Source organism: Notolabrus celidotus, chromosome 13 (assembly GCF_009762535.1).
Source record: "Notolabrus celidotus isolate fNotCel1 chromosome 13, fNotCel1.pri, whole genome shotgun sequence".
Lineage (NCBI taxonomy): Eukaryota > Metazoa > Chordata > Actinopteri > Labriformes > Labridae > Notolabrus > Notolabrus celidotus.
This window is the reverse complement of record NC_048284.1, coordinates 21,944,558-21,958,500: the sequence shown is the minus strand read 5'-3', so window position 1 is coordinate 21,958,500 and position 13,943 is coordinate 21,944,558. Positions and strand designations below refer to the sequence as shown.

The window sequence follows — 13,943 nt, the reverse complement described above, 5'->3', positions numbered from 1 at the left end:
CTGCTGTGGGCGGACAGGATACAGGAGAGCAAGACTGAACTAACTGGTGAAGAAGGCCAGCTCAGCTCAGTCCTGGAGCCTGTGGATGTTGTGGCTGACAGGAGAATTATGGCCAATCTGTCATCTTTGATGAACATTTCTTTTCTATATATATTCTTGTTGAAATTCTTGATCCAAGATGGCTGCGCGCATGGACGCTGCGGCTGGTTGCGCTGTCGTTAGGTGCATTGTTTTTGGCACCTAATGAGGACTGCATCTTTCAATTTCTATTCCATCATTTCTATTCTATCTATATTCTATATCCCAAGTAAAGGGATATGTAGAGTGAAAAACTACCAATCTTTGGCATGTTGCAATGTTAAGTCCATAGAATTAAAAACCAAAAATATCTAAACATAAAGATTTAAAAAAGTAAACCAGGTGAACAGAGAATTGGGATCATGGTTATCCTCAACCATCACTGCCAAACAACAAGCCCTGATTACCCAAGCTACAGAAGACTGTATTTAACGTTAGATTTAGTGGCTTTTGACTTTGAGACAGGCATCGTACTGTTTATGTCACTATGAGCTGCATAAAAATGGAGAATTAAGAAATAGCTGCAGTGTTTTACGTGCCACTGTGAGAGCTGACAGGAGGCTTAAACACTAAATCCTTCGTCTTGGAGGAACCAGGGAAGGAGAAAAGTGTTATGAGGAACATCAAACAGATGCTGAGTTTGTCACTGCAGCAAAATTTAAAAGAGTGTCTTTGGAGCTCAGTGACACAACCATCCTTCATCCTACAGCTGGGGACACTATAACCGCTTTTGTGTTTTCTTGCCAACTCGCAGAAAAGCTGCTACCATCGGCTGTCTGTGCATCAAGATGATCGCTTGCCCTGGTGGGCAATAATGAGCACACTCTCTCATACTTAGATCTCAGAGGCCTTATGTTAAAGCTGCAGTAAATGAAAACAATGTTGATCTTAACTGCTAACATACAGAGTTATGGCCAATTGTTTTTTGTATTGTTGTTTGTTCCTGTATAACAACACAAATCAGTTTCAGGGTTAAAGGAAGTTGAAGGCTATATGCAATAAACTCACATTTACACCCTGGGGTTATTTGGGGACTTGTAAGCTGCATGTTATTGTGATTTTAGAGGAAGTCAAAGCACACAGTTAATGTTCAAACCTCATTCTACAAGAACCAGAGCTAAAGGTGAGTTAGAGCTCAAGAGCAACTAGCTGTGAAGTTGCAGAGCTATCCACGACCAGTGCAGCCTGGTGATCACCAAGTTAAAACGCATGGTCATTTGTCACTGTTGAGACCATGCAGGTAATATAAATACAAAATAAGATCTGTAAAGAATGATAAAATAAGTGAAACAGAAACAAAAAAGAAAAACAATAAACTGAAGCATAATTCTTAACTTATTCATTTAAAAAGTCTGGTATGCAAATCGATTGGGGAAAAAAGTTGTAAAGTCAGCTTTCCAATAAAACTTTGTACTTTCTCGGGCTCTGTTTGCAAAAGTGCACAGCATTGCATTTCATGAAGGGAGGAAACATTATGCCAAAACCTTTGATAAGTATTTCAAAATGCCAGCTTTGATTGCAAGAGAAGCTGTCATGTTAACAGCATGTCCAAGTCCTTGATACCTGCTGCTATCTGCACAGATGTAACTTCACCTCAAGTGACAAAGTATACGACGAAAGAGACTCAAACAAGGCTTTGTACTCTGCAGACAGTGTTTCCGAATGTGAAATTAAAGGCTAACTGGACTTAGTATAGCAGTACTGTACACGTTTTTGCAGCTTGGAGTATTGCCTTAGTTTTCTTTGTGCAGTGCAAGTTGAGCTCACATTATATATCAACAGAACATACAAAACAAGATTTTAACATCACACCCAAGTGTTGTGGATATCAATGATGTCTCTTTATCAGTGTGAAAACACTTAATACTTGAAACTTATTGAGACTGAGTATGTAGTTCTGAATCGAGGCACTCGTTAAATTAAGAATTGCATTAGTTCACATGGTGCACTCAAGTTCACATGGCATTATCTAAATCCATGTGTATAACAACAGGGACAGTAAAACAGCTACTCAAAAGTGAAGATCTCCACCTACTGACTAAACAGGCTTCCTCCATTATGGTTCAAACTTTGTAAGACACATTTTTCTCAAACATGATTTCTGTCACAGCAGTTAGATCTTGTCGTGCTAATTTATGTGTAAATATTAATTTTGGACAAGTTTAGTATTTTTAGTATTAGCTAGTTATTAGATGTTAAGAAGATGTGACATCGTGATTGACTGCTCTGTTAAGAAAAAATGCTATGGGAGGACATAGAGGTGTGCTGTCCATAGTAATATACAATCAATGTTTAACATGTATCTACTATTTCAGTCATGGTAACACCCAGACATATACATGTGCAAGCCAGGATATCTCTAACCATCACTCTGCTCAGTACTCAGCACTAACTCCAGCCTTATTAGTTGCTGAAGCTTCTTCCACTGCCTCAACCTGTATTGCTAACGATGTGTTACCATGTATATCTATTTTATGCATATGTCTTTTTTGCCCTGTGATTAACACGGCAGAGCACCATATTTAACAGTAAAACCATTTGCTATCACTGTTCAGCTCTTTAGTGCCAGTATCTTTGACACAAACAGACATTTGCCTGTTAGGAATAAAAAAGGCTGGGTAAGGAATCAAAACAAGAAAAGTATCTCAAAGTGTCTTTCTCTTTCCACAAAATGACACAACTTTATACCTCTGTGATTAGAGGTAAAATAGACCTAAATATAGACTTGATTAGTTATAACAGCATTTAACAAAATCAAACAAATGGTGTGCTAAAACTTTTGCAGAGATGCCATCCAGGTCCCTGAAGAGAGGAAAGAGATGGGATAACAGATGATCATGATTTGTATTTTTCACATGTCAGCCAGGACATCATATGGGACACATTCGCTGAGCAGAGATGGAGGCTGCTCAGACTTACATTATACTGCTACAGTGACGCTATGCTGTGCGTGGGAGAACAGAGCAGCCCTGGAGTGATAATTAGTCCGGTCTCTTGTTGGGCAGACCATTCGCACATCACTATTGGCTCCCTTCTTTCCTTCTTTTTAACTTTGTTCCTCTGTATCTTCCTTTTCTCCCCCTCAATATGAACTTGGCTGCTTCTATCTCTCCTCCTGTGCCTCTTTTTGTCTTAATTAGCCTCGATTCTCTCCCCTCAACTTTGATTGGACTCCATTTGATTCAATTCAGCTGAAATCAAGTCAAGGTTTGGTGGAGACTAGGCTGTATCAAAAACCCAGACTAGAAAAACAGCAGAGAAAGTTTATCTGTCTCTCTCACTCTCTCTCTCTCTTTGTGAATTCTCTTTTTTCGACAGCCATGATGAGCTGCAGTGAAACTGAATAATTCACAACTGCAGCAGTAGCAGGACTCAGGAAGACCTCAGCAGTCTGTAATACACAGGAAACAGTCTGCCAGTTTGTTTCTGAAGATGCACAACTCGAGTACCTGTGCATCTGTTCTCTGGCACTGCTGGGCCTGCTGCGGATACTAATGTGACTTTTGTATTTCAGCCAGTGTGCTGTCCCACCAGCTGAAGAATGTACCTCCATTTTCAAGATGCCATTTCTTTCTGTAGAGAAATACATAGTCGGTCGATGCATCCTCATTGGCTTTACCAGCAGAGTGCGCCATGCTGCATTCTGTATTTACAACTTTATGTTGTCCTTCTGGCTACTATTCAATTACCCAAGCACTGATTGTAAACATGCATCAACCATTAGAGTCAATATGACAGCAGTAAACACGTAATTGTCTCTCTGTTTCAGTGGAGGCACAGAGAGCTTTTATTTTGTAAGAGAGGCCATGCACAGTCTCACAAAGGCCAAGGACCATTCTGAATATTTGTTATATAAAATTGTAAAAAGCTATCTGTTATATAAACATCCCAGTGGACAAAGCACAGCTTCCGGCAAAAACAAAGATGATCACAAAAAAAAAGCATTGTTTTGTAAAGTCAAACATGACTCAGCTATGACCAGCTCTGTGTGCTCTTCTGTTCCAAACTACATGTTGCAGTCATGTGACACTTTGACGTCACGATGATCCCTCATGCAAAGGGACCAACAAGTCAGCCTTTGCCCGAGTCCAGGACAGACCTGACTCAAGCAGTAAAGGTCAGGAGGAAGTGATGATTATTCAGTTGATAAGCGTTTACTCAGACTGGCACAGCAGCAGAGCAGGCTGATTCAAGCTGTCGACTGATGACTGAGTGTATTAGATGCTATTCTAATCATTTTAATGAGCTCACTTTCTACTGGTTCTTCTTCATATGTATCATTCTTTAAACATCGTCATCCTGATGAGAGTGAACTTTTGATATCAATCAGCATTGAAGAACATGTGTCATGATGCCACAGCTCAAACTGGAGCTAGAGTTCATTTCAGAGTATTTCTGAGTTAGCTGAAGGATAACATTACCAGCTGCAGCAGTAATTCTTCCACCTGTGCAACCACAGGAGTAAGCCGTAAACTAAAGTGAATCCAGCCTACCTTGATTTTCCTTTTACTTTCTCTATTATGTGAAAATATTCAAACACAACAGGACGAGCAGACTGATTGCTCATAAAAAAATAACCTCCTCCAGCTGATTAGGATAAAACACTCACCGCTGTAAGTGACAATCCGGATGGTGGAGTCACCCTCTCCAAAACGTGTGATGGGGGTGAGGCGCACCTCGTAGGACTCAGGCTTTATGAGCTCAGTCAGATTGTGTGTCATGAGCTCTCCTTTGTTGATTGTTCCGTCCACAGGGATCTCCTGCTCCCACCAGCGCTGCAACCCCATCTGGACAGAAGGAGGACAAGAAGAGGTTCTGATTATTAAAAAGTACTTTTTCAGCTTCAGTGTCCAGATTCACTAACACAGAGTTATTTTATACACATTAAGGCATTTCAAACACCACGCACAGTATGCACGGGTCAATATTTTCATTCTTTGATTCATGTTTTAACTATTCTGCAGTTTTTAAAATCCTCATTCAAGAGACAAAGCCAATAGAACCTGTTACCCAAATACCTAACTTTTCCCAAGACCAAACTCTGCACTCTCTCACTCTGAGGTGCGTCAGTGCAGTGTAAGTGTGTGCAAGTGCTTTGTGCTGTCAGGTCATTAACTCCATGAAGGCTCTGATGAGAATTTTGAGCCTGGTTTATACTTCTGCGTTGACCCCACCCAGCTGTGGCCAACACGGACATGAGCACTACATACTTGTGTGTCGATGTGTCCGTGTCATGCAGCATTAATCCACCAAAATTCTTAACGGCAGTGTGGTCTCTCTGATGGATTGGTTGCCGGTTTCAGGCCCAACTACGTTCTCTATTTACTTTTTTCACAGCAATTCCGAACTATTATGATAATTCAGAGCTGATATATGTTGCTGTTTAACATACAGCAACGATTACAGGGAAGAATAGTGAAGACGTCGAAGGAGATGAAATGCAAAGCTGATGTACGGTCAATGGACACCTGTTTTGGAAGTGCTGTAAATGTGGTCGAGTGGACCAATCACAGGCTTGCGGTCTGCTCCTATTCGACACTAAGTTACATTTTGGAGGAGATGCGCACAGATTTGACACAGAAGTATAATAATAATATATAATAATAATACATTTTATCATTTAGCGTTTTCAAAATACAATTTAATAAAGAAAAAAAAGACCCCAATGTAAAAAAAGCAAGCATACACATTAGGAGAGATTGCAACAAACAGGAACGGGGGCAAGAAAATCAGCAGCAGGGATGTGTGTGTGTGTGTGTGTGTGTGTGTGTGTGTGTGTGTGTGCGTGCGTGCGTGCGTGCGTGTGTGTGTGTGTGTGAGAGAGGAAGGGACTTAAGGGAAGCACCATGATCAGATTGAATTAGTTTGGATTTAACAATTAATAAGATGCAGAATACAAATAGAAAGTTAGTGAAAAATATATAAGTAAGCTAAAACTAATTCTATCTGTAATGCCATGCTTTTCACATTATTACTTACATCATTAAAATATGAAATTAATTCTGATTAATAGATCATAAAGTCTGTAATCAAAGACATTCATTTTTACAATCACTTGTCAGAACTATTTCAAACCACATTCATCAAGATAAGGAAACTCATGTCCTCTGGGCTACAGCTTGCAGACCCATGATACCCTGAGTTACCTGCATTGCCATTCAGCATGTTTACACTGACTTTGGGTTGTTTTATACCAAAGGGGCCGCTTGTAGAAGCAAACCAAGGGCAGGAATCATCGCTCCAAACTGCAGTTTCTCTTGCCTTTACCAAACTTAGCTCTTTTCAGTTCATAGTTTATGGTTTATTGGTGGCCCAAAACTTTACTGATTTGGTTTTTGGCACAGCAAATTCTTTTGTTAATGTTTTTGATGTCGCCTTCACTAGAAGTAACTCTTGGTCTCAATGATCAACTGCTCTACAATAAGTTTGTGGATTCTTTGGAGGTTTGATCCTAAAATTGAAATACGTTGGTACTTTTTAAAGATTTCATTGTATCCTATATATTTGTGCTTTGTCTTATAAACAACCATCTACCTGTAATTAAAAAAATAACCACAATTTGAATACATACAACCCCAGACACTACAGATTTGTATTTCGTGGGTATATGTATCTGAACAGTTTAAGTCTGGGAACATGTGGACATCATTACCACAACATGTTCACCTTGAGTGCAGAATGTTCCTTCTGACATCCTATTGAGTTTCTACATGAGTAATTGATTGGCCAACACTGAATGCAACTCAACAAAACATTTCCTCTCTATAAGCTGTTTACAGCTATGTAGCTGCTCTTCAGCAATGCTCACCTTTAAATCACTGTCAAAGACTGTTATTATTAAGCAGTGTAGATTTTCCTCTTTTTCCTTGGGAAAAAAATCCCTGATTGATTTCTCTTATTAAAGTAATGGCTCATTCTGCAATAGAGCACTTCCAATACAGACGTTTCTGTGAATCCAGCGAGGACAGCACCTTTGTGCTCTGTACACGACCGTCTCATTCTTTTGGAGTTTTTCTACTATGTTCCTCTATTGCTTTTTAAGAGGACCTTGAACAGACAGGATTTTATATCTGTTCTTTGCACAATGCAGAGCACACAAGAGAGGCTGTCTTTGGGTGAGTAAGCTCAGGTATCACACGAAAATTAGTTCATGCTTTTTATGTCTGGTGGTACAACACAGCCGCACCTCCCTGAAATTCAAAGAAACAAAACGAGAGCTTGCTGCTGCATTTGCTGGGGGCAAAGAGAAGAAAGAAAAAAAAAAGTTGGGTACATTATATCCTTGAGAACCAGTTTGACGGAAAGAGCCGCACAAAGACAAAAAGTTACATCTTCTGCATTACAATTAGTGACTTTACATGACCTTCTCAGTCAAAGGGAAAGAGGAAGTGTTTCTAGCAGAGAGAGACAGAGACAGAGTGAATGAAGGTGTGATAGCAAAGAAAGAGTCAGTATGTGTATGCGCGCCAACAATACCAATTAAGTAATTACTTAGAGCCTGGATGATCCACAATTATGGGGTGCAAGTTTTCATCACCATTAGTTTGCAGGTAAATAAAGTGTTTTGTCTGCCTAGGGTAATTGCAGATGGAGCACTTGTCCGTACCGATCCTTTCAACATTTTCAGCAGCCTTTAAAGTACAAAAGGCACAGCAGTTAATTGCTATAAATTACACTGTGCTGGCCTGCAATCTGTGTGTGTGTGTGTGTGAGAGAGAGACAGAGAAACAGAGACAGAGACAGAGAGAGAGAGAGGGAGAGAGAGAGAGAGAGAGAGAGAGAGGGAGAGAGAGAGAGAGAGAGAGAGAGAGAGAGAGAGAGAGAGAGAGAGAGAGAGAGAGAGAGAGAGAGAGAGAGAGAGAGAGAGAGTGTGTGTATGTGTTTCTGAACACCCTTTCAGGACCACACATCACCTTCACCACATTTGATATTTCAAACGAGAGTGAAAACAAACTTGGAAAAATAATGACAGAAAAGTACATCTGGTGTTTACAACCAGAGACAGGCAGATGCATTCAAAACGACAAATCTTGTTATTTCCAGTTTTGGCAGCCTGGCTAATGTCTTCAGATCGATGGTGGGTGGATTGCGGATGCCAAAGAGAAGTGTTTTATTTTTTTGAGTCTGCGATGGTAAGCATTTGCAATATACAGAAGTTATTCATACCTGACAAACTATGTATTAATCAAATGTTATCTGTTAGTGCTGATAGTAATTCATGTGGGTGCGTTGAAACCACTCATACTGATCCATCAATCTGTGCCCACAAGCTGTTTTGCAAAAGGAGGCAAGTATGTAGTATATTTAAAACATCCATTCTAATGTACTTTAAAACATATACTCATTGAGGATGAAACCAGAATGTGAATCAGCTTTGTATATGTTTTATTAGTTTGTTACCTAGACAAAGTTGAACATTGGATGTGTCCGGATGCCCTAGAAAGGCAAGTAGTCATAGTGACATGGAAATAGTAACAGTATTATGTGATTGAAAATTCAGAGAATCTTTGTTATTTGAGTTGACAGAAAAAAAGAAGACTCCACCCACTTCAATCTTGAATATGTGGAATTAAACATTTCTGGACAGTAAGTGGCGCGGCTGTGGCTCAGTGGGTAGAGTCGGTCGCCAATCAATCAGAAGATTGGCGGTTTGATCCCATCTCCTGCAATCACTTGCATCCTTGGGTAAGACACTGAACCCCAAATTGCTATCATTGTCGTTCAGCGGTGTGTGAATGAGACTAGCTAATATTGATGGACCCTTACTATAGCAGCCTCTACCATCAATGAGTGAATGTGGTGTGAATGGTTGAATTCAACGAGTAGTATGAAAGTGCTTTGAGTGGTCAGAAAGACTGGAAGTATAAGTCTATTTACCATTTAAGTTCTTGGTCTGACAGCTACCCTGGCAGCATTTTAAGCATAACATACCTTTAATGAAATAATCAATCTTCCTCCAGTTGTTGCTCCTCTTGTTTGCTTTTGTAACTCATATAGGTAATATAATACTCATAGTCTGTTTCTTTCCAGCGAAAAACTCCAGCTGAAAAGTTTGTAATGACAACTCTGTAATGAGCAGCGCGCATGCTTTAAGGTTCATATAGTATCTTAGCCCATCACATTGTCTTTGGCCTATAAGTATGTGGTTGTGTTGTGCTGTAAATGTCTTATCGTGTGTATTTGTGGTTTAAATCTTTGTCAGATTCAGAGGAAAACTGTAGAAGCAGTGTGGAGGATTCTGGCACAACTCCACCTACTTCAAGGTGCATGGAGAGGGAAGGGAAGGGTCAAAACTCCAGAAACACTTGTTGTATAAAGACAACTTTATTCTTAGACCAATGTGTTTTGGTTTGTGGCCTTTATCAGTGTCATGACCATAGACTGTAAAAAAAATCCATTCATTTCGATTCAAATGAATGGGGGAGACGGATTCTTTGACCTATACTGCAGCCCGCCACCAGGGGGCAGACACACTGCTGAAAGCCTCACCACCAGGGTCTCATCTGGCTCGCTTGGTCATGACCCTTTCTCTGGAGTTTTGACCCTTTTAGCTCCAGAAGAAAATAAATAGGAGAAGCAAATGTAATGGAGGACAAGTGTTTGTGTGTGTATTTTGCATCCTAAAGTTATAGGCAAATGTGGGCTTAAAATTATGAACTTTGCAAATGCTAATTCTAACAAAAACCAGATGCTAAAAACATACAATTTTTCATATCAGTGCATGGTGAATGGTTATTGGAAAAAGCATTTCACTTGTCAAACACCTTTGATCACACACATACTTATGTGCTTACAGATTTTTCTGAATCCCTGCGTCTGCACTCAATTAATGTTTCTGTCTACATCCCATTACCTCTCGTTCCTTGGTTTTTCCCCACACAGAAAGAGCGCCACATTGATTGAATTTCATTTGATTGCGGCAGCAGTTCATGGGGGTTTTATGGCAACTTAAAAAAGACAGCAGGATTGATCAAAGCAATAGCAGGAGTAGAAAGAAACCTATTAATAATCAGTGATGTAATGTTAGACATGGGTTGATCTACTGTAGATTGCCTGTATGTAATTAGTGCGGTTCCTATTGATCTGCTTGCACACACTGGCTTGACAGATCAATTGAAAGAGTCGCAAGAAGGAGGAGGAGGAAGTGGAGAAGAAGAAGCAGTTCCAAAATAGCAGAGATTGGAAAAGTTATTTTCCAGGGGTTGGAGAAGGGTAATCAAGCTTGTGGACAGCAGAGGAGGTTTGGAAGTAGCTACCGTATCAAAACAAGGGCAGATGTCACACCTTTCCATTGAATCCTTGACAGGTGCAGAGATTTGTGTTTTGTGATTCTTGCCCGTGCATGCCTTTCAGCTCGAGCTTCATTCCCGTTTCCCCTTCAGCCAGACTGTCTCTCAGGAGAGCACTGGACGATAACACAAAGCAATCCATCGCAGAGGCATACTCTCCATCAGTTTAAAGTATTAATTCAAAAGTGGCCAGTGAGAATGATAATAATTCTCTGGGATTTGATGCTGGATCTATAAATAGATTGTAGTGAAAGCTTTCTTTGCTGCACCACTCTGTGGCGGTCAGGCTGGGGGTATCTCTGAAATGTATTTATTAATAAAAGAAACCTCCATTCTACTCTTTTTCAAATCTCATTCCTTGCTGTTTTTCTGGTCACAACTCTTCCTCCCCAAAAGGACACTTCTTCTTATCATCAGTCTCAATCAATACTCAAAGCAGAGAGTCAATCCATCACAGAGGGTACAGTGTGATGTAAATGCTGCGAAAAAAAAAGTATAGAAATCCTCTCCACAGCATAGAATCTCTTTTATCTGAGACAATGGAAGATTGGTTGTTATGCCCCGCAGGAAGAAAATAATGGTCACAGTGTGTTCCCTCTTGAGATATCAAGGCAAGAAGGTGGAAAGAAATTAATTTGCCCGTACACTGACTGTCTGTTAAAAGAGACCGGAGGAGTGATGTGCTCATTTTTAATAAACAAACGCTGAGAAGGTTGAAATGTTAATGTGGTTTCTGAATTACCATGAGTCAGTGTAAGCACAGATGTGCACAGAACCATCTGAATATATCAAAAAAGAAAATGTATATTCCTTCCAAGTATTCATTCATATGCCTGGCAAGCTCAGACACGGGCTCTGCAGGCACAACATCATTTATTACCAAACAGACCAACTGAGATGGTTGACAGAAAAATCATTGCGCTACACAAACAGAACTGGTGTAGAATGTGTTTTCAGGCTTCAATTCCTTGCGGGTGCAGTGTGAAACAAACATGAAATTATATTATTCATTGCAAACACAACTGTCAGGCTACGCTCGCTAATTCTGAGCAGAGCTGAGATGGATTTACCGCCTCAGCATGTGCTTGTTTTTTTTTGATATATGACTTTATTTTTTTTTCTTAACAGGCTCCCCGAACGGCAGCAAAAGCAAAGCAACGTTAACCCGAACATCTGTGCTGGTAACGGAGCTGGTTCAATATTTTAACTTTATGTAAATTGAAGGTGGGGCAACACCTGCTGCTGTAAATAAAAACTATAAAGGCCAAATGTGCTGCACACTGCCACGGGGGGAGAAAGAGAAAAGGAGGAAGGTACACATTGATTGCCAAAGAGAGAAAATGAAACCACGCCATCCATCAATGCTACCAGCCTGTCATCTTAGGAGTTTACTTGTAGGAGCAACGAAAACAGGAGCTTTTCTTGCGCTTTCTCTCTGCGGGGATCCCTTCCTCTCTTCTGACTGAGCTTCTGAGTAAGAGCAAAAACACAAGCAATTCGTGGAACACCTCAGAAGTCATCGAAATGACTGCCCCTGATGGGTTCTTAGTCACTCTCTAAAAGCCTGCAGAGGCTCGTTCCCATCCTTAAAAAAACAGCAGAATAAGGCAGACAATGAATAGAGGCGTAAGATTTGGCACTGTCAAATGGAATACAACAAGCAAGGCCAAGCTGTGAAAAAGCTTTATCACATGCTTAAATTGGCAATAAGAAAGGTTTTCTCAGCCCCGTGGCACCAATCGCCTCTAATTCGTCAAAGAACTGTGGAAAAGAGTCTGACCAACACCAATGACTCAACATTACTCTACTAGCAGCAAACATTTCTGGTAACGTAGCATTTGCAATAAAAGCTCCCTGAAAAAACACCTTTCAGTGCAACAAGAACTTATTTGTTGAACGGATAGGTCAGAGAATAAACAAGCAAACCAGCAGGGAGAAGTTGTATAACTCTAAGTCCTCCTACCTGTCTGATGCCCAGTCTGTAGGCCACAATGCGGTCCACAGCGTTGGGGTTCATCTGGGTCCACTGCAGCTTGAAGCCGTACACTCTGGGTCTGTTCTGCCACAGAGGGCTGTAGGTGTCATAGTAAAACTCTGGAGGGTAGGCCTTCCCTGAGAAGAAAGAAGATTGACAACATATTAATGTTTGAAAGATAGAGAAAAAGTCTACAAGCAACATCATGACATTTCAGATAACCACCCGTAACCAACACCAATTTGTATGCTCCAATCTACACTGGGCTGAAATGTTTGTTGGAAACTGAGAGCGTTTTGGTAGCCCCAGCATGTTTCTCTGATGTGTGTCAGGGTGTTGGTTTGAAACTTCTTATATGGTTTATTCATTACTTTGGATTCTTTGTTGTGTCATGCATAAACAATCATCCCAGACAACAGTCCTACAATACACTATTATAACACGAAGAAACCAGAAACTAAAGAACAGACATACCGGACATTTAGGGAAAGTATTGAAATATGACAACTGTGCTGACCTGTCCTCATCAAATCCGGGATTTTGAACACACATTTTATTATCTAAGTTATATTTAGCAAGTCATAAGGAGGCCAGTTCAATAGAAATGTGATCAATTCTCCACCTTTCTCTGTCTTCAATCTGTGTACCATGTATTTCAATCTGCTGACTTCAGAAGCCAAAGGAACGATTCCTGTTCTCTACTGAGTAACCAAAGATCTCTCACTCTATGTTGTGTCTTCTTTAATTTTACCATCATGGATGTGATTGATCTGGATTTAAAATGGTAGTTTTGGTTTAACAAGATGTCAATTAATTCACTTCCAACAAGAGATGTGAATTATTGTAATTAAAAAACACCCCACATTATAAAGGATTTCCTCTTGAATGGAGGCAGTAGCTGTTTTTGACAGTTGACTGAGTGATGGAAATGATTAAAACTTAATTTATTTCTAGCACTGCAAGATTTCTCAATTAAAGCTTCATCTCAGACCAAATAAAGATTTCATCAGATCAATATTTCTGCCAAAAAGGTTTACCATTGCTTAACAGGCACTCGTGTTTTTGCCTCAGTGTCATATGCAGAGGTGTGTGCTAGACTCCTTTACTCAGATTCATTTGATATGAAGTGTGTGACAAGGTTGCCCTTGCTGTTGCTTTTACTGTTAAGATGAATCACCATTGTTAAGGGGTTTCAACCAATCAGAACTGAGTATTTAACAAGGCCAGGTAATATTTGTTTATCATTCCATAATTATACATAATGTTAAACCTGTTGACTTTAACTACTTAACCTCATTATTTGCACTATAACCATCTGTCTGTATGAGCTGCTGCTGCTGTTGTTGTTGTTGTTGTAGCTGTCTGTTTCTTTCTATACCTCACTGTTTCCACTTTCCAAACCCAACACAGTGTCAGCAGATGGCTGTTCAGTATGAGTCTGGGTCTGCTCGAGGTTTCTGCCTGAAACCTCAAAGCATTCTGCTCATGGTGGAATAAGATACGATATAATTTTACCTTGACTTTCTGGTTGGGTGTTTTTAAATAACATAATGATCTAAGACCTGCACTTTTTGTTAAGTGACTTGATTGATTGATTTTGG

General features: G+C 40.1%; 1 protein-coding gene across 5 annotated transcripts in view; it reads right to left on the bottom strand.

The window, feature by feature from the left end:
- The window catches only part of mdga2a (MAM domain containing glycosylphosphatidylinositol anchor 2a), a 351,098-nt gene that overhangs the window by 29,245 nt on the left and 307,910 nt on the right, over positions 1-13,943 (bottom strand). For all 5 annotated transcript variants that reach the window (XM_034699300.1, XM_034699303.1, XM_034699302.1 and 2 more), the window contains exons 14-15: positions 12,331-12,479; positions 4,688-4,865 (exon numbers count right to left, since the gene is read on the bottom strand). In XM_034699300.1, the coding sequence (XP_034555191.1) occupies positions 4,688-4,865; positions 12,331-12,479 (327 nt within the window). The remainder of the gene's footprint in view (positions 1-4,687; positions 4,866-12,330; positions 12,480-13,943) is intronic.